At 46.0% G+C, this 20,895-nt stretch overlaps 1 protein-coding gene across 1 annotated transcript in view; it reads left to right on the top strand.

The window, feature by feature from the left end:
* Positions 1-20,895, top strand: part of LOC135400467 (TBC1 domain family member 30-like) — a 328,733-nt gene that overhangs the window by 50,227 nt on the left and 257,611 nt on the right. Inside the window, exon 2 of the mRNA XM_064632299.1 lies at positions 241-405. Within this exon, the coding sequence (XP_064488369.1) occupies positions 241-405 (165 nt within the window). The remainder of the gene's footprint in view (positions 1-240; positions 406-20,895) is intronic.

Here is a 20,895-nt window from a genome sequence, read left to right as displayed (position 1 = left end):
TTTGTGGACCGACAACGACAACAAGCAGTAGGTTTTCTCAGCCCCGTCTGTCGACTTCCTGTTGTCGTTGTTTGTCCGAAAGGTCACGGTTAGGTATGCTTCGTCCGCACACCGGCATGCTTGTCTGCAACTTCGAGTTTCAACTTATTATACGTTCGTAAAGCCTGCTTGGATGCAGTCTTCGAGTTATAACAAATTTTGTCTGAAATGTGTTTTGTAATAAGACTATTCTTTTTGCAGAGAAGCGAGAACTACGGCAGCTTCGTGTGCTTCTTCTGGACGGCGTCCATCGGTTGAACAGTCACCTGGTATCCCTGCTTCGGCATCGCGACAGGCATCGCACTCGGAGACAGCACAACTTCGACCTGGTAACCGCAGTTCTACAGGCGGTGTCTCCAAAAAGGAGTGAGTTTATCGCATCGTCATTGAACCCGAAAAGTTTATATTAGTGGTAGAAGAGTGTGACTTCTCGGTGCATTCTCGCTTTTCGACCATGGTGATGTGATGTGGTAGAAGAAGACGAAGAAAAAGGGGGATTTAAACCACGACAAAGTCAGACAGGGTATCCCAGACTTAGAGCCCTGCACCATCCGCGGATATCCGCAAGATACTTGCGGATTCGGATGAAAATTTAGCACTTTCTGTGGTGTGCGGATCGGATGCAGATCGGATGCGGATGCGAGGGCAGCGGATCGGATGCGGATATACCGCGTACTGTAATTTTTCCACCAGCAATATATTTATATATTGCGCGCCGACAGCGAGCGCATGCTCGGGTTCACCTTTGACCATGGACGACCAAGACGGGAGAGGAGGCATTATGACGTCTGGGAACCACGCGAGCACCGGCGACGTAGCGTTCCACGCGTTCCAGAAGTCTCTCCATATCGCGTTTGTTGAAAGGTTTACCTCTGCTTGTCGTCGTGAGTCCTTCCGTGACAGGATGGAGGCATCCGAAACTATACCAACATGCTTCCGGCGGTCTTTACGCGTCCTTCGAAGCGTGCGGATTTTGCGGATCGGATGCGGATGTTGCGTTTTGCTCAGCAGATCGGATGCGGATATAAACGGTTGTGTTTGCTGCGGATGCGGATCGGATGCGGTAACCTGTGCACGGATGCGGGTTGGATGCGGATGCCAAAAATCTCATCCGCGCACGGCTCTAGTCCCAGACCACTTGGGCGCAGTTAGGTGAAAATAAGAGCAACCACAGTACCTTGGGAGGGGGGGGGAGACAAACATCCCGAACTAGAGGGAACGCTTGTCGCAACCGAGGGACCAGAAAGTGTCACAAAATGTCAATCAGATGAGTTTTTTCACGGAAACGTAGAAGCGCTTTCAATGCAGCCGCTTGATGCTTGAATGGCTGAAGACCCAGGAGTTTTGCAAGGTCAAATGGCCGTCCGTCCACGCGAGCCAGACTAGCCTAGTCCTGCGACTGTCGGCATACTTGGAGCATACCTGAGGAGGACGTGCTCTGTGTCCTCTACAACATCGCACTCACTGCAGTCTGGAGGCGGTGACTTTGCCAGTTTGTAGTGCAACCGACCGCCGTACGGGACATTCAGCCGGAGCTTATGCGGGAGACACTCTACTTGTCGAGGAAACGACGTAGGTACCTAGAAGCGTAGCTCGGGGTCGACCCTGTACAACAGCGAAGATCGAGCAGATCCTGTCAGCCAAGAAGGGCTGCACATGTGTTTCGACTATGGTCCACATCTGTCTTGCGGACCGTAGCTCGACCATGGTCCGCAAGACAGATGCAGAGCCGTGCCGTACCAACTATTGCTTTTTTCTTCTGGGTTGGCTGCTTCGTCAAGGACAAGAGCGACGACCAAAAGAAAGAAAAAGTACACATTCGCTCTAGACTCATTCCAGACGTCTCTTACATTTTGTAACCTTAGACTAATACAGTTTGTTCAGCATCTCGTAGACCGCCAGATTAGCATCCGTAGAACAATATTCCTTTTCATGATCTCGGATTTCGCGTGACTGGAAATCGGAGTGTTCGAACAACACCACCTAGCGAGGCATTAATTATATCGGCGCTTGCTTGACTCTGTCTGAGGAAAATCAGGAAAACCATCTACACAGCACAGCAGGTGCCGAAATTCGAACCCGTGTCTCCTCTCAGCCTCGGCATGGAAGGCGAACACCTCAGATATCCATGGAAGCTCAGTGTTTTTTTACTGCACGGAACAGTTCTTAAAAAATATAACACGCATACGTGTTAAAAAACCCACAGCGAGCGAACCACGCGCGAGTAATTATCTACATTATAAATCCAGAAAGAATGTCCGGCCCTACTCGATTCCTCTTGATGCGTATACCCCGCGCCCATCATGCATCCAAAAAACAGTGTAGAATCGAGACAAACATGTGGGAAGCGTAGCCAGTAGAGCGCTGCACGGAACCTATTCTTAGGCCCAGGCGCGGTCCGAGCCCAGCCTTCCTTTGATTTACCCGCCCGTGCACAGCCTTATGGCTGCATACCTAGCCCGGGCCCGGCGCAAGGTCGAAGGATTCTAAGTTTCTTGGCCCAAGCCCGGCCCGAGAAATATATAGGCTACCCGGCCCGGCCCAGCCCAGCCCACTGTATCAGGCTGTAAAATTTGACCGTGGCTAACTAAGAGAGGGGCAACACAGCCTCGAGTCCGACCTAGGTTCGGCAATGTACCGGCCCGAGGCCGGGCCGGGCCCATAATGGTCAAACCCAAGCTAGCCCAGGCACACAAAATAAAGTTTTACCCGGCGCTGCCCGGCCCAGGGGCCGGGCCGGGCTCGGGTTTTCGGGTAAGCTCGAGCCCGTGCAGCGCTCTAGTAGCCAGTTGGACTTCGTCGTGACTCGCATTACCAGTTTTTTCTTTATCATATCACCATCACCATCACCATCACCATCTGGGAAACAGCAAACCATCGTGGAGTTCATGAAGCCACGATGGTGACGCGTGGAAAAATCCAGAAACACTATCGGCCACCTGTAGCGTGCGACAGGACCACGGGACAGACAAAATTGACGTTCGTGAAAGCTGCCATTGTGGAGAGAGCGCGCATGGTCGCCGAATGACTGGTTGCTTAACTCACACTTTGTATACGACAGCGAAATACGACGAACGATAACATTGCTGCGGGTTATGTAATGGAGATTTCCAGCGGGCAGCTTCGTCTTGAGGCGTATGGTGTTGACAGTCAAGAGCGTCCGTCCTTCGCGTTGGAAGGGAAAATCATTTCGATGCAGGACAGGTTGTCTTACACGTCTTGACGCATGTACTCGCGGACAATCGTTGGAAACCATGGGGGATTGAATTAGCTTCCACATGGATTTTTAGCTTTAGTATAGCTTTACTCCACGTATGATACGGAGTGGCTCAGGAAAAAAAAAAAAAAAGAACAAAGAGAGGAAGCATCGGTGTATCTTAACTAGACCTGAGAAGATTGTCAGAGCCGAATTTTGAATGTTCAGATTCAAGAGTTATATGGATAGAGTGCAAAATACTTCCATCGTGGAATAAAAAAGAAGAAGAAAAACACACAAACAAACAAAACAAACAAATGAGGCAAAGCCTTCAGTGACTTCCATATTTCATCGTTAATTTCTTAGGCATTTGAGGCTTTGTACACTCTTAAAAATGAGGTGGTAGTGGTGGTGGCGTAAACCGCCTTACCGTTCTTGGCCTCACGAATGCGGGCTGCGATGAGATGATGTGATAACAGAGGAAGGAATGATGACGGCCGAAAGTTACGATCTATAAGGCAGTCACTGCCAGAGTTCATGAGAAGTCCGATTAGTACTCATAGCCTTTGAGCGAGGCCCGATGCCTGGAGAAAGCAGACGAGGCTGCGAATTTTGGGGTATCCTTCCGTGAAAGCGCCTCTGGGATATAGGACATCATCCATCGTACAATTCCTGCAACGGCCATATATGTATTTGTCATTTCTATGTGTTCCACCCTCAGAACATCAGTTCTCTCACTGAGGCAAAGCCCGCTGATATTTGGTGAGGAAATTTTCTTCCACGTTGCAAATTATTTAAAATGCTCGCGAAATACTTCCAAGGTGCCTGAAAAGTAATACTATATTCCATCGTGATACGATAAAGTCCAAAAGTCCAAGCAAAAACAGCGATAAAGTCCAAAACAAAAACAGCGACGTGTTAGGTAGCGTTGCCATTACAGAACACCTCCCGTTACACTGCACTACAGCATTGGTCACGTCGTACGAGGTCACGCACGAGGTATCACGTGGCTCGCTGAGCGCAGAACAGTTACGACATACACTAAGCAGGACACCAATAGGGAGTGACTTTTTCGGGTTAAACCCGATTCCGCCCGAACTGACCTCCGATCAATTCGAGTTAAACCCGATTTCTCCCCGAAGTACAGTCACTATGAAATCCTCAAGTGACGTTTCCACTGAAGACGAACAAAGGTCGCCACGTGTAACACGTGTAAGAATGGGTCACTTACGTAGGCCAGCAATACAGCCATGTGTGTCAACACTGTCGATGCCTTCGGGGATTACCCCTGGAATATCACGATCCCGAAAAAACAAAACAAAAAAAAACAACAAACAAAAGGACGAAAAAGAGAGATTAGGAAAGGACATAGGAGGAGAAACAAAAACACCCGATAACACCTGAAGGCACAATTATCGCCCGTTTTTGCCCCGAATTACAGATTTAAAAATGGCGCCCGATTTGTACCCTCCGAATCTGAGAAAGGCATTTAACCCGAAAAGCTATGTATGCTGTTCCACATTCTCAATAAAGAAAGAAAGGAAGAAAGTCACTCCCTAAATATAAGTGGTCAGACACGAGAAATGCTTGTTATTTGTGGAAAGAGAGAGAGAGAGAGAAAAGAAAGAAAAAGAAACAGGAAGGAAGAAAACACGGCCATGGAGCGAGTCGTCGGGCGGAGTAAAAGAAAGGCTCTGCTACTCCAGGCAGGAGGATTGACGTCGGGGAAACCAACATCGCTTACACATGAAAGATTAAAATCCCTTCTTCACCGTCCGCATTACTGACTTCCGTTAACGTGGAACGAGGAAGGGATTTTAACAAATTCACCTCATTACTACGGGAGGACGCTACCGATAACTAAAAGATGCGCTAAAGTGGATCTCTCTGCCCAGGTTTCTTTTATTCAGTCGCGAATTCGCTTAGTCTGTAATCCAGTGTCTATAACGATATCCGTTTTCATCGTAATAGCACACGGGTACACCCTGATATCGAACTATACCTTATAAAGTTTTCATCGTTCTTTTTTCGATGTGGACACTGCGAAGCAACTGCCGCTATGAGTATGAGCGGGGTACACGTGGACTGGCCAAGAGAGACAGCAGGAGGGGAGATAAGAGGTTAGTACGCGTCTGGGGGCGATTTCATGGGAAACTGTACCGGTGTCTGTCTATAGAAGGTCTGAAGGCAAACCCAGAGTATAGAGCGAAGAGCTAGTTAAAAGAGTATCACAGCATATAAATGCACAGCTTCGGTAAAGTAAATCGCTATTTTTCGAGTTATCGCTTTCTCAGAATTATACCCCTTTCGAATTATGTGCGTTTCGAATCGGATTATTCGAAGTACACTGTGTCACGACTGTCGCTACCGTCGGCCCCGAACGACTCCCAATCAGCACAGTCATCGCCTGGCGCGGGCAAACGTGACCGCGGCTCGTGCACGACAGCGAACAAAACCGGGGAGTACGGGAGCTGATGATCTCTCTTTACCCTCTCTTGGCTGATCTGGGCCCTCGTCATGTCTACCAGAGCTTACGACTTTCATTAAAATCCAGTCGCTGGACCTCTCCGTGTCGTCGTTTCGGGGGAAGGAATGCATCAACTGGCAGCCGTCTCCGTTTAATGCGAGCCGACGAAAGCCTGTACAACATGTACTCTCTTAAAAATGAACTTCACCGCGTAGCACGCTCCTAGCCAACCATCATTTCGAATGATATCATTAGCTGCCCTGATTTGTTGAAAACGGGAGGCGTACGCCTTTTTGTGACACTTATGCTGTTCATAATTGCCACAAAAAGGCGTACGCCTCCCGTTTTCAGCAAATCAAGGCAGATAACGATGTCATTCGAGATGATGTTTAGCTACACTGTTAAAACAGAGGGGGGGGGGGGGGGGTGTCGAGGTAGCTTGCCGTTGTTGGCCGCACTCAAGTGGGCATCGTCATGACTATAGCCAAAAAAAAGGAAAAGAAGGTGGGAGAAAGGGGAGTTGGGAACTTCAAAGTGATGTAGAAGCAGGATGACCGGTACTGATGGGACGGATGCACACTGTAGGTGAGAGGTGCACTAGAGTGGTCTCTCCGCTAGGCCCGTTGCTTGGAGAAAGCGCACGAGGCCGCGAGTTTTTGAAAGTCGTTCCGCACAAGAACCTTCGGGGAAGAGGACGTCAGAACTTCACCACATAGCACGCTTCCAGCCAACCAACATTCCGAATGATATTATTCTGCGTATTGATTTGTTGAAAATGGGAGGAGGCGCCTATCTGGGACAGATTATCTTGTCCCAGATTGGCGCCTCCCCCCTGTTTTGAACAAATCAGGACATATAATGATATTATTCGGAATGATGGTAGGCTAGGAGCGTGCTATGTGGTGAAGTTCTGTTTTTTAACAGTGTAGGAGCGTGCTATGCGGTGAAGTTCGTTTCTAAGAGTGTACTGCGGTGTTTTTTGTTGTTTTTGTTTTGAGTACTTGAAATAAAAGGCAGCCAAGGTGCTCGCTAGGGACACCACCTGGATACAAAGCCTGATTGCATCAGCGACAGCCAATCCAAACCGTGCTTTCTGCGGCAGTAGCTATGGAAACGATCGGCCATCAGCCATTGGTAGCCACGGAAAGTCTATGTTTTAAAATCGTCTGCGGCGATGGGCTGTTATCGTGGTGACTGCTGCGATTGGCTGACTTTACGTGTGTACGCGTGAAGGAGTGAGAGGAGGTATTAAGCAGCACCTCAGTACCTACACTCTTGAAACGAGGTGGGAGGGGATAATGGCAGGATAGGGTGGCCGTTGATGGCCACGCAGAAGTGGCCTTAGGAATGAATGAGATTTGTTGAAAACGGGAGGCGGAGTTTATTTTGTGCCAATTATGCAGGGCACAGAATAGGCTCCGCCTCCCGTTTTCAACAAATCAGGGCGAGAACGTTGTCACTCGGGATGATGGTTGGCTAGGAGCGTGCTATGTGGGGAGGTTCATTTTTAAGAGTGTAGGTGCATGGTGCACTGTTAAAACAGAACTTCACCACATAGCACGCTCCTAGCCAACCATCATACCGAATGATATCATTCTGTGCCATGATTTGTTCAAAACAGGGGGGAGGCGCCTATCTGGGACAAGATAATCTGTCCCAGATAGGCGCGTCCTCCCATTTTCAACAAATCATTGCACAGAATGATATCATTCGGAATGATGGTTGGCTAGGAGAGTGCTATGTGGTGAAGTTCTGTTTTAACAGTGTGTTGTCACGGTTTCTTTAAATCTAGCACGGCGCTTCCGCGGCTACCCTTTTACCGAACTTATCGAACTTACTTTTAGCGAATGGCAGCTGAGAATTTTTCTGGTCCAGTTAACTTCGTTATAACGTGGCTTAAATAGCGAGTTTTTGTAAAGCGGAAGAATTCTACGAAAACGATACAGTAAAGGAAGTTGTATCAAATCCAAGCTGAGCAATTTGATGTCCCCCGCAAAGAAAGAAGCAGGGCGATTGGCGTGTCGTGTTCTCAGCTACCGTGAACACCTACATATATGTACCAAAACCCGCTATTGTATTTTAGTGCTTCCTAACAAAAATGCTGGGTCTTGCGTCAATAATAGATAAGGCGGAGATGTCAGATCCGTCTCATTGTTCGAAGTGGCATCTGTGATGTTACGAGTGATTGATCGCAACTCTCCATTCGCGTTCCTATATACATTATCGACATGCGTTCTAGCTCTTGTCGTTGGCGCTCATATGGGCTATCTCATACGGGGCTCTCGACTATGGACCATCGTCTGGATTAATATGCTGAACGAGGCCCCGATAATATCGATCATTGTATAACACGTTATTAGCTTAAATGAAGCAGGGGGTGGGATATTGATTTTTATCGGCGAGGTAAGGACCTACGCGATACTGCTCTTCTCATCTTCATTTTCCGTTGTAACTCACGAATAGGAGTAGCTATAGGAGCACGGAATTTTAGTAGATAGAACTAGAGCTGGGAACCCGCCCGCGCAATTTTTTTTTCAATCCCGGGAATTCGCGATCGTTCCGCGGACTAATCCCGGGATCTCGGGACAGGATTTCGGGATTGAGATAAACCCGAGACGGCGCGCATAAAGAACATTTGTGCAGTAAGTCTGACGTTTCCTGTATGCACATTTTTGTGCGTGTATACCGGATGTCTCAGTTAAAACGCCGGGCTAGACAATCCGGGAACCGGTGCACCAGTCGAAGAACTTTCTTTTTTTTACAAGTATCTGTCCGATACCACCTACAACCTTCGCACCGTGTGTATGAGTTGGAGCCGCTCATTATTTAAATAAAAATTCCAATGAGTTTCGTGAAAAAAAGAAAGAAAAAGAAAGCAACTTCTAAAGCAGGAATCCCTCGCATTTAAAATGGGTACTACACTGGCTGGGACCTTCAGTGGACAACTTTTAGAGAAAAATCTGCCATCGAAGCGGGTGATTTGTTGCAGTAATTAATTGGTTTCGGTTTACATATTCTTGTCGCGGCTGGTAGCGGCGAAGTGGAAAAGGATGAATTCATTGGTGTAATTCGTTGTTGTAAGGGGTGGAAACCCCGCAATGTCTGTGAGATTATATCGTCTGGAGAGCTGCGGTCTCCATTCTCCATGTTGTGTATTATCTGTTATACAACGAGAAATTACACCATAAAAATATGCTTAGAGTAACAGTTTTTCTGTCAGTCTTCTAAAACTGCACATGCTGCTTGGTTCCTAAGTCATAATTAATGTTGTGAAATGAAAGGTAATAACATCATCAGAGTGTGAGCGTCATGCTCATAGCACCATTTGCGAGAACTAACGCTGCTCTAAGCCGACCCTGTGTAGGTATATCACTTCCCTGACCCTGAAGGAACTCATGCTCATACACACTGACACATAATAAGCTGACTCTATACGATGCGTTGTATCGTGGCTTCCAGTCTGTTTTTGTGTATGAGTGTGTATACCACACTCTTAAAAATGAACTTCACCGCATAGCACGCTCCTAGCCAACCATCGTCTCGAATGATATCGTTATCTGCTCTGATTTGTGGAAAACGGGAGGCGTACGCCTTTTCTGCGACAATTATGAACAGCATAATTGTCACAGAAAAGGCGTACGCCTCCCGTTTTCAACAAATCAGGGCAGATAACGATATCATTCGAGACGATGGTTGGCTAGGAGCGTGCTATGCGGTGAAGTTCATTTTTAAGAGTGCAGGATTGCGGAATGCAGTCTCCCATTCCGTTCCAATTCCATTCCTTTCAATTCCTCGGAATGAAAAGGTATGGCTCGTTCCCCACTCCTGGAATGGCTTGGCAACCCAATTTCATTCCGTTAATTCCCTCAATAAAAGAAAAGGACCGGTAACCATACTGGCAAGTCCAGCAGTCCTAAAGAGGAGATTGACATTACCAAGCACGAAAAAAAACAAACACAAAGACAAGGTTATTTCACTCTTGACCGTGGGCAGGTGCGGTGCAAAGGGTGCGAGGGCAGAAACCAACACGTTGAAACCAAAACTGCCAGCGGGGCACCCAGACCATTCCATTCCATTCCCATTCCATTCCCATTCCTAGGACAGTTTCCGCCATTCCATTCTAATTCCATTCCGGGCTCTGCTAAATCTGGAATGATTCCGGAATCATTCCAACTCCGGAGGGGCAACTCCACAACCCCGGTGTACACGTTCCCCTGAGGCTATACAGGAAATAATACCTACATCATATATACACCAGCTCGCTTGTACCCTACTTCTCTGTTCCATAGTACCGTTTTGTTTTTATAAAACTGTGTACGCATGCATGACATACAGTGCATGATATCTTCGTTATATAAGCTTTTCTGTACACTGCACTCTTAAAAATGAGCTTCACCACATAGCGCGCTCCTAGCCAATCATCGTCCCGAATGACAACGTTCTCGCCCTAGATTTGTTGAAAACGGGAGGCGGAGCCTATTTTGTTTTCAATATGCACGGCAAGAATAGGCTCCGCCTCCCGGTTTCAACAAATCAGGGGCGAGAACGTTGTCATTCGGGATGATGGTTGGCTAGGAGCGTGCTATGCGGTGAAGTTCATTTCTAAGAGTGCAGGGTCACAGGTATCAAGTACAGTCACTATACAGGGTGTTTCAAAAAACGTACCATTCGGACTTTATAAAAAAACGGGGCGACGGAAAAATACGGGGTAAACGGCATTTGTGTGGCAACTGAATTTGCCACCTTGAAAAAATATTTTCATTTGATTTTAATTAAAATAAATTGAATTTCTTTAATTGAACTTCAAAATTTCCCAAGTCAACCTAACGTTTTTTTTTACAGAATTAGAGAGCCCGTACCGAACTTAGTCAGATCCACTAAGAAATCCGCTCGATATTGCAAATGGAACTGCCCAAAAAAAGTCCCGAAATTGAGGCTTCAAAGTTTCGGGTATTCAACGGCGCACCAAATCAGACGCAAAGATTCGTGGAGAGGAGGACATGCTCCTGCCCCCATGAAAGACAGAAGGTCGAAAAAACACAGGGCGGGAAAAAGAGGCGGAATCATTTTTGTTTGCTGCTTATCAACGTATGGTGGAATGTCACCTGCCTTGTTATCTGCGCGTCTTGTGCTGCACGCCAGTCCGGCGATAAACTGTTCTAGCTTCATGGGGGCAGGAGCATGTCCTGCCCTCCGCGCATGTTTCCGACTGATTTGGTGCGCTGTTGAATACCCGAAGCTCTGAAGCCTCAACTTCGGGACTTTTTTGGGCAGTTCCATTTGCAATATCGAGCGGATTTCTTGGTGGATCTGACTAAGTTCGCTACGGGCTCTCAAATTCTGTAAAAAAAACGTTAGGTTGACTTGGGAAATTTTGAAGTTCAATTAAAGAAATTCAATTTATTTTAATTAAAATAAAATGAAAATAATTTTGCAAGATGGCAAATTCAGTTGCCACACAAGTGCCCTTTACCCCGTATATTTCCGTCGACCCGTTTTTTTATGAAGTCCGAATGACACGTTTTTTGAAACGCCCTGTATATAGTGACTGTAGTATCAAGTATCGAAGCCCTATCACCGCACCGCCCTAAGAAGGAAACCTGCGTATACTATTAGGGTACTTCGGAGGTATACGGACAAACAACTGCAGATCATTCAAACATGTGCTATAGAAACCAAGCAACCATTCCCCAGTTCTGTGTCCCGATTGCGCCATCAGTATAGCCTTGCAGTGTTCCGTTCGAGTCTCGAAACACCGGATTTCTTTTTCCAGAAAATTCAGGGATCATTTCAGTGCCGCAGATACCGAATGCAAAAGATCAAATACCGGGATTTCAGGATTCAGGATATCCCGGATATTATTTGAGACTCGTCGAGTAATTGTTACGCTCGGGCTTCCACTTATTTTATATGCTGCACAATAAAAAAGGTGGAATTTGTCATAACCGATGGTGACCACATATACAGGGTCATCACATCACATCACAAACAACAATAACTTTATTACGGGATGATGAATGGGGAGGTTCATCGCCGGGGGCGATACTCTACCCCATTGCTAGTGGTGGTGATGCGGGGAATGAAATAATGAGCCCCTTCACAATAAGGATCCAAGTCCTGTGCACTCTAAGAAAAAAAAGGAGTAAAACGGGGAGTAATTGCAGCTTCTACTCCCCTGTCTGCAATTACTCCCCATTTTAGTCCCCGAACTCGACATTTGGTCCCGACATTTACTCCCCAGGAGTGCAAATTGTCACTGAACTTCGCGAATGGTCTCCTGAATGCAACAGTCTACGTAAATATGCGCCCTTGGTCAATTTGAACGACATAGGCTCGGTTTCACCAAAGCTGATTAACTTTGAACCGAGATTAAGGGTTGCTAAAACTTGAAGTTAACACTCAATTATTTCTTACAAACGTTAGTTGGTGACGTGATGAATGTTTCAGTGACGGTAATTCCCGTTATTGAAGTAGAGTTACGCGTTAAGTTCAAGTTAAGGGACCGGTAATCGTGGTTTAAATTTTAACAGGCGTTGGTGAAACCGGGCCCTAAGGCTCTATAACTCAGCCAACGTAGCAATTTTCCAGCCACACAGAGTAAGAAACAGTTAGCGCATCTTTCTTCGCAAACTGTGCACTATGTATGGCGCAAGATTTTATATCACGCGATATATCACGGTTGACGGTTTGCTTCAAAGTATTTTCATGCATGCACACGAATTATGTACTTGGGACTCTTACAACTGCGCGGGTAATACAGTTTACACTCTGTGACATTCATTTACTCCCGTGCATTTACTCCCGAAAGGGACTATTTTTTGTGGCAAGGCATTTAGTCCCCAAAAGGAGTAAAAGTACTCCTTTTTTTTGCTTAGAGTGTGGTATCCAGAAAGGTGAAGAGAGCCTTGAGGGCAGAGCGTTCGTGCGCTGGATGTGGCCAGGGACCACGCGACTACTCGACCCCTCGACGCCTTGTGACTCCTCTGGCTACCCGCCAAAGGACCGCTTACATCCTCCCCCCCCCCCATCCCCCATGCTGACCAGAGTTGGTCCAGCGCTCGCTTTCAGCACTCCTGCACATATCTCTCGTCAAGATAACCGCATTTATTCATCGAATGCACCTCGATGTGGCCTTCACAGCACAGTGGTGTTAGCGCTTGAGACAAGTTGCCTCTCCCCACTGCAGCCACTGCGGTGCTGTTGAAGATCTAGAGCACATTCTTCTCCATTGCACACACTACCAACCTTCCGGAACCGTACTCTCCGGATCCCTCAGCGAGCTAGACTACCGCCTCCTCTCTCTCACATCACATCACATCACGCATATGCGCGATCATTCTCATTCATTGCACGCTCCAAAAACAGAACTTCACCGCATAGCACGTTCTGCGCCATGACTGACCCGAAGAGAGATGGAGGTGTACGCCATTTTGTATGTTGCCAAGGTTGCCGACAGACTAGTGGATTATACTTTATATCAATTCACGTTCTTTGAAGGAAGGGAGTTGCCTCAGGACAGAAGCCGCCGATATTTCGAACAGAGACTGTTCTTCTTCTGGGCAGACTGTTCTTCTTCACGTTCTTTGAAGGCAGCCTTAGCAAACTCTTCTTGTCTTCTGGATGACAGCAAAACCACTTTCTGCTCCCGAGTTTGTCTGTTTCGATGTACGGCAATTGACACAAAAGGACATATATGTCCCCGTCTAGTAAATTGCCCATTTAATACAACGCAAAATGAACGCTCGATGGTGCTGCAAACGCAAGACGTTTCCGTTTTGAGTTGCGGTGGGGAAACCGCATTCTCTTGCGTCAGCCGTACATCCCGTCCATTGGGTAAGCTAAAATCGCGTCCCCTACTACACTCTTAAAAATGAGGTGTTGAAAGGGCCCGCCGTTTTCGGCCTCACAGAGGGTGGGCAACGTCACGACTGGCGCTTCTTAAAAAACGAGGAAAATCAAGCAGGCGGGGCTAAAGCGTAATTCTTACAATTTTTTTTTGGACTATTTATTGGACTGTCGGGATACTGCGCATAGTTTTTGTTGGGTCTGCGGCTATCTGTCGACGACTTCACGTTTCTGCAAAAAAAGAAAAAAGAAGAAAAAAGTGAGGTTCGCTTGGCATTTTTCAAAGTTCAATTGAAGAAAATGAATTTCCCTAAATTAAACCTTATCCGAAGCCTTCCTAAATGGCGGCGAAAATTCCCAGAAGGTAATTGCCAAAAGTGCCACAATCCTCCGGCGGGTACGTCGCCAGTTAGACTTTTATATCGCTTTAGGTGAAACACTCTGTATGTCCCAATTCCCTGGGCGGTTGTGATGGAACTGCATGCCGTAGTCCTGGGCCGACTTCACTGGGCAATGTGCCGACATTTGTCTGAACGCGCCTGAGGAAAACCAAGGAAAAAAAAAAGACAAAGAAAGAAAGAAAAAAAAAGAACGAAAGAAGAGCGTACGCCCCTCTCTCTTCCAATGAGAAGCGACTATCGTATAATTCGTAGCAGTGGCATAAACAGAAAAATATTTTTGGGGATTGAATCCCCGAAACCCCCCTCTTGCTACTGCACTGTTTCGTGGAAGTGGTTGGCGCAGCAGCAACAACAACAATAAATGATGACGATGAGATGGGGTGTTTCATCGCGGTGGTGCGGTACCCTACCCCATTGCACGGGAACATTATGTGAAGATTAGGAAGGAAGGAAGGAAGGTTGGCCCAGATAGAGCGTGCTAAACGCGGCGAAATATCATTTTCACAGTACACGTAACCTGCTTCGAGGTTTGACAAGTGACACCCAATACAACTCCACGCGTGAGAGGCACATCGCACAGGAAGCGGAAACGCCACATCCTCTCCCAAACACTCGATCGTCCACACAGACACACACACACAGGAGGCGTAACGCCGTCGACATTCCGTGCACGTACTGCCTCATATGGGGCAACAGCCACAGGCAAATTTCGCTACTGAGCCGCTAAAATCAATGTCTGCCTCTGGGGAACAGCAGTACCTATTTTCCCCCAGCGCTTTCTCCCTATGCGGGGGTGGACTTCCCTACAGTTTGACGGCGGAGAACGCGGGAGAATTTTTGTAGTGGTGCGTTTCTTTCAAGTTATTGTTGAAAACGGGAGGCGTACGCCTTTTTTGATATGATTATGTACTGCATAATTGTCACAAAGGAGGCGTACACCACAAGTTTTCAACAAATCAGGTGAGAGAACGATGTCATTCGAGATGATGGTTGGTTAGAAGCGTGCTATGCGGTGAAGTTATTGCCGTTTACGGCAATAAGGTTGCCGGTAGGGTATTATACTTTACACCAGTTCTCAGGTGCACGTTTTTTGAATGCTGTCTTAGCAAACTCTTCTTGTCCTCTGGATAGCAGCAAAAACACTTTCTCCTCCCGAGTTTGTTCGAACACTCTTTTATACGTGACACTGTATAAAGAGGACAGTAAGATACATAAATACTTATGTTGCTGTCTCCAGCACATTTTTTTAAAACTGGTAACTGGTGCAAGTGATGTGATTTTGCGGGCCTCACACTAGTCAAGCCAAAATCTCCATTTTCTTTTTTCTTAAAACCAAACCAAACCAATATTTTTTTTGTTCCATGTTAGAGCCGCGAAGCGACTGTGACTGTGAGCGGCGTACAGATGTGAACAAATGGAGAGAGGACAGCAGAAAGGAGAGGGGGACGGGGGAGGGGAAGTACAATTTCAAGCGGGGAATATCATGCAAATGCATGTTTCTTTCTCCATATGGTTTCGTATCTGGGCGATGAAAAACCACTTTTGGTCTTCGTTTAGGACCGATCAGAAGAGTTCTGTGGCGCATACAGTGAACCCTCGTTAATATGACCACCTCTGTTCCCGCAGATTCTGGTCATAAAGCGAATTGTCATAATAACGAGAAAGCGGTCCGGTCGGGACCAGAGAGTATGCACGGCCGAACAAAAACGCACGCATGGTGCTGAACAATTTATTTAACAAAAAAGTCTGTCAACAATGACTGCTTGGTGTAGCTTGCAGTGATAAGCTTTTATAACTGGACAAGAGTACTATCAATCACGCGAACATTATGAACGTCATTGTGTTGCTCAAAAAACAATAAAGCATCCTTCAGTGCTTCACTGGCCTCATTCGTAGTGACGGGCGGTCACTGTCTTTTATGGTTTTTCTTACTTTAGCAATCCGAGAAGAGGTATGAGTAATCTCGAGGTCAACAACGCCTGGAGTCACCCTAATCCTTTGCGCCCCACTTTAACTGTGTCACTTTGTTCATGCCCAACTTAAGCAGTCACTCTAAGGGGCGCCTGACGCTGTCATAATAACCGGAGGATAATACATGTGTTTGACCCCAGCTGTGTCCAAAAATCTCGGTCATAGTCCGATAAGCGGAATGTCATATTAACGGGGAGATTTTACATGGCGAAAAAACCGTTCCCCAGGAATTCGGTCATAAAGCCTGAATGTCAGATTAACGGGGGTCATAATAACCAGGGTTCACTGTATAAATACACGTTTTGCACGTTGTAGTATATTTCGCACGGAAAGTGCATGCAAACTTCATAGTTTGCCATATTTTCAGGTGCGGTATCGTGTTATACTTTTTTTTTTTCATAGATGATTTTGCTGGCTTCGGGACGGTGTTAGGTCTTCGTTCGCGAAAATACTGGTCTAAATCGAATATTTTCCATCATACATGGGTAATAATGTCATTACCTTTTCTGGTAATTTGTAATGTAATGCATTACTTGAGACATTGTGTAATTTGTAATGCAATTTAATTACATTTGGGCAGTAATTTTAATGGCATTACTCGTTACTTTTTACAAAAGAATCGAGTGTGTGTTCTGTGTTGGCACTTCGCAGAAAGAGAGTTGCACCGACTGGCGAGTTAAAAGAATTCCAACGCCCACTACGAACGGTGACACACGCAATCGGCACAGAATAAAATATGTCTCGTTTTTACAACGTAGTGTTGTCTGACAATGAATTTCAACATCCTCAATATCGTTACGATTAAACTCGCAGTAATGACTTTGTAATGTTATTACTTTTTCGTAGTAATTGTAATGTAATTTCATTACATTTCAGTTGCAAAAATGAGTAGTGTAATTTAATTACATTTTAGAAGTAATTTACCCAGGTATGTTTTCCATGTTTCCATGGAGTGAGGTGCGGTGCCCGTGCCCTGGCTACGCCAACTTCCACTGCGTGCATGGCCCGATGGGCCGTACTTTACCTTCGCTACATTACCGCTACGAATACGGGCGGCATTCGCATTTTAGTCGGCATGACGCAGTGGCGAACACAAACCGATGTCGATGCACCAGCTGGCCTGCGTTCACGCTATTTATCAATCACGAACGCAAAGCCTTCAGTCCCATGATTTATATATGGCGCAATTATTCTTCGTTCCGAACGACGGCGTCTACCGCGTTAGCCCTACCAATATACTCACTTTTTTTTAATGAGCTTTTGGTGAATTCCTTACGTACCAAGAACAGCGAGAAACATTGCATATATTGAGAATTTTTACTGCATATTTCGAAGATTTTGTGTGCATAGTTGCATGCATATTTCGGCAGTTTTTAGTGCATATTTATCCGCGCCCTATATTTATTTTACGCAAAGGGCCCTTCGGGCGTTACATGACGGAGGGGTAAAGATTAACTTTTCAAACACAATTCGTACAACACAATGTTAAATACAACACGGCAAAAACGAAATGCAAGACAATAACTACGCATTGAACAGTACGATAAATGATGGTTGAAGAAAACAGATGTATGACAGATGCTCTGACATCTTCTTTGTCGCGTGTGGTGCGTATATAGCCATCGTAATAAATCGATTCGGACATCACGTAGTTTTTCAATAGAGATCCCTTCGTGACAAACGCTGCTTGCTAAAAGCCACTATTGGCTTTGTAGTCAATCGAACTCGCAACGTACGAACACTATGGCTTATTTAGTCCGTCCAACTCCAACTATGGGTTATTTTATATTCACAGATTTTAACGAGGCTTCGATATTTGCTGTTCATGTTTATTTTTCCCGGGACTATGGGAGAGTGACAGTGGTCAGCTCAGACCGCGTCTAAAGTCATGCCCACCGTCTCTATGCTTTCGAATTAAGTGGTTCTGAAAAACAAATAAGAAGCCCATTGATCGCGTTACTCTGAAAACAATTTCAACTGAGGGCGCGTTACAACCGCGAAAGACAACATTTCCATGTTTCCAGCGAAGAGGAGACGTTATTGCTGGCACAGTGCGAGGCATAAGGCCAAAGAACGAAATAAACATATGTCATATGTCGGCAGAGTTCCTTTAGAAGTCGGCCGATGACGCACATTTCCCCAGGGCGTCAGTCGTGACGTTGTCCACCTCTGTGGGGCCGACAACGTCTGGAGCCCCTTTCACCAGCAGCAGCAGCACCACCACGAAATAAACTTCCAGGTTATGCTACGACTGCATTATGTGTTATACACCGTGTATTCACACGAGCGACATTCCCCCAGAAGCGGAAGATGCGAAAAGCGTCATAGCGTTCTGCTGTCACGTGAGCGCGAGCGCTCAACGTCGTGTCTTCACGTACACTGCTAACTGTGGGGAATATCCTGCTACACAGCCACAAGATATTCCGTAGCAGACGACAGGAAAACACGCTGACGGTGTCGTCTGCTAAATGCGCAGTTTGCCACTCCCGATATTTCGCACCGTGTGAATGCTCAACATAACACGGGTCGGAACTTCGGCTCTGTGAGCAGTGTTTTCGCTTTTTCTTCTACTAGAATATTCCGTGAGGATGTCGCTCGTGTGAATACAAGAACAGGGTACTTTTTTATTATTATTCGTTACATTACATTCATCGTCGCCATGCAGCTCATCAGGGCTGCGAAGCCGGTTGATCTGGCCGGCAGATTTAAGCGTAAACTTAGAATGGCTTTGAACGACAACTGTCTCACTTTTGCTCGATAGCCTCTACTCAAGGAGTGATTTAATGAATTTCCGGGTAATTATAATTAAAATCGATAGAACCCTTATTGCCGGGACAAGGACGTACACGAAAAAGACGACGACGCAGCACTGAGTAATTAGTTATCTAGTATAGTTATTCTTCCCGAGAGAACAACCGCTTGGCCGTACAACCTAACTACAAGGACGGTTTCCATGCTGATCTCATAGCTTTTTTTATTCAAAATCTGTAAGGAATAAAAAAAAAAAAACCCTATCATGCGGTCCTGAATGAAGCCGAAATTATAACCATTCAGCGTCGGTTATCATTAGCGACAAAAAATCGTGTATGCGTAAATCAACGTATGAATATGGTATCATCATGCGTAAATCAACGTATGGTAAATCAACGTATATACATGACATATCTTAGGACGGATTGGATTTTTATATGTTGTTTTTCTTCTAGCGCTTAATGAAATGAGAATTCTCGTTTGAGGTCTCACGATTTTGTGATTGAACAGACAACAATAAGAACGGAATGGAACAGAAAAAGGGATTTTTTTTGTCTCTTCCGAGCGTCATAGCACAGTTTCCGAATACCCGATAATCTAGTCTTATTAAACGGAAAAAAATCACGACACATTTCACGCAAATTGTAGAATCTCTCGCGGCGTTATAAGATTATAAAAATCTTACTTGGAATCTCATAAAGGCTCGTCGAACCCCCTTAAATGTCCCACCACAAGACGCAGCAAAGAGCAAGAAGAAAAAAAAAACATGTATAGGGAGCGCTCCTTTTATCGGTCTAGGGAAGCGGGGAGATTCGGGCGCCACACTAGGGAACGCCGCCGTAGCGTCACCCAATGGCCCTCAGCATGGAGGTGAAGCAGACGGCGTCTCCGCTTCACTCGTCATCTTCGGCTGCCATGTGCTAGCTACGCGTGGTCCAGTAGTATCCCGTAGGCTAGGCTCGTGCGAATATGTGCTTCTCTTACACGCTTCCCTAACATTTACCGTCGATAACCGGCCTCCATGGGGTGATTCGGAGTCCTCGGCTGCTCCCGTATGTGCCGTCTGGTCCTTCCTTATACCGCGAGGTGTGCCTTGGTTTGAACGCTGTCATCATGAGTGGTTTTCTTAATTCCGCCTTGAAGAACCTCGGAATACGTGGTCCGCCGGGAAGGGGTAAGTGCTGCTTCCGTTTTTTGTTTGTTTGTTTGACGACGTTACTTCGAAGGGTAACGAAAGGTGTGTACCAACTGTTGATGTTTGTTCGTTCCTGTGAGGGTTAAGTGGTTGTCAAACAGACTTTTCTCGCGGGTGGTCAAATAAAGGGTAGTTCGCTGAGCGGTCTTTTGAGTGTGCTTCAAAGGCAATGAAGCCAATACACTCTAAGAAGAAAAGAAGTAATACGGAGAGTAATTGCGGCTTTTAGTCCCCTGGATTGCAACTACACCCAACCTTAGTCCCCCGATCCCGAAATTTACTGCACAGGACTGCAAACAGCCACTGAACTTCGCGAATGGTCTTCAGAATGCGAGAGTGTACAGAATATGTGCTCTTCGTGAGCTTGATGGAATAAGGATACATCTATAGCTTAGCTGAGTCAGCAATTTTCCACCCACTCAGAGCACGAAATAGTTAGCTGTTCTTTCTTGTCAAATTGTGCCCCATGCATGTCTCAAGATTTTATATCACTCGAGATTTTATATCACGGTTGACGCTTTATTTAAAAGTATTTTCATTCACGCACACGAATTATGTACCCACGGGACTGTTAAACCAGAGCGCGAAATGCAGTCCCCGCCCTGTGACATTCATTGAATCCCCTGTATTTACTCCCGTAAGGGTCTAATTTTTGTGGCAATGCATTTAGTCCCGAAAAGAACAAAAATCTCTTATTTTTTTTCTTAGAATGTAGAAACCCGCCGAGACGAACACACTATTTTACGTGGAAACGAGAGAAAATTTTTACATCAACGCATACTTGATGTCTAAGTTGTGTTACCGGAATATGTGAAAACTGAAATAATTTCATTGTATTATTACACGATTTTCGAATTCAATAACATCGCCTATGCGGGTCCACCTATATGTCCGAAGAATTTCGTGACTCCGGGCTCTGGGGGGGGGGGGGGATATATTTATTAGACGAAAAGGAAAAAAAAACTGGGGAAAAGTCAGCCAAACGAGACGCCGGCTTGCTATTCCAGAAATAAGAAATAATAATAAATAA

This window comes from Ornithodoros turicata, chromosome 7 (assembly GCF_037126465.1).
Source record: "Ornithodoros turicata isolate Travis chromosome 7, ASM3712646v1, whole genome shotgun sequence".
NCBI classification, from domain to species: Eukaryota; Metazoa; Arthropoda; class Arachnida; order Ixodida; family Argasidae; genus Ornithodoros; species Ornithodoros turicata.
Note: the sequence above shows the minus strand (reverse complement) of the source record. Positions and strands in the feature narration are given on the sequence as shown.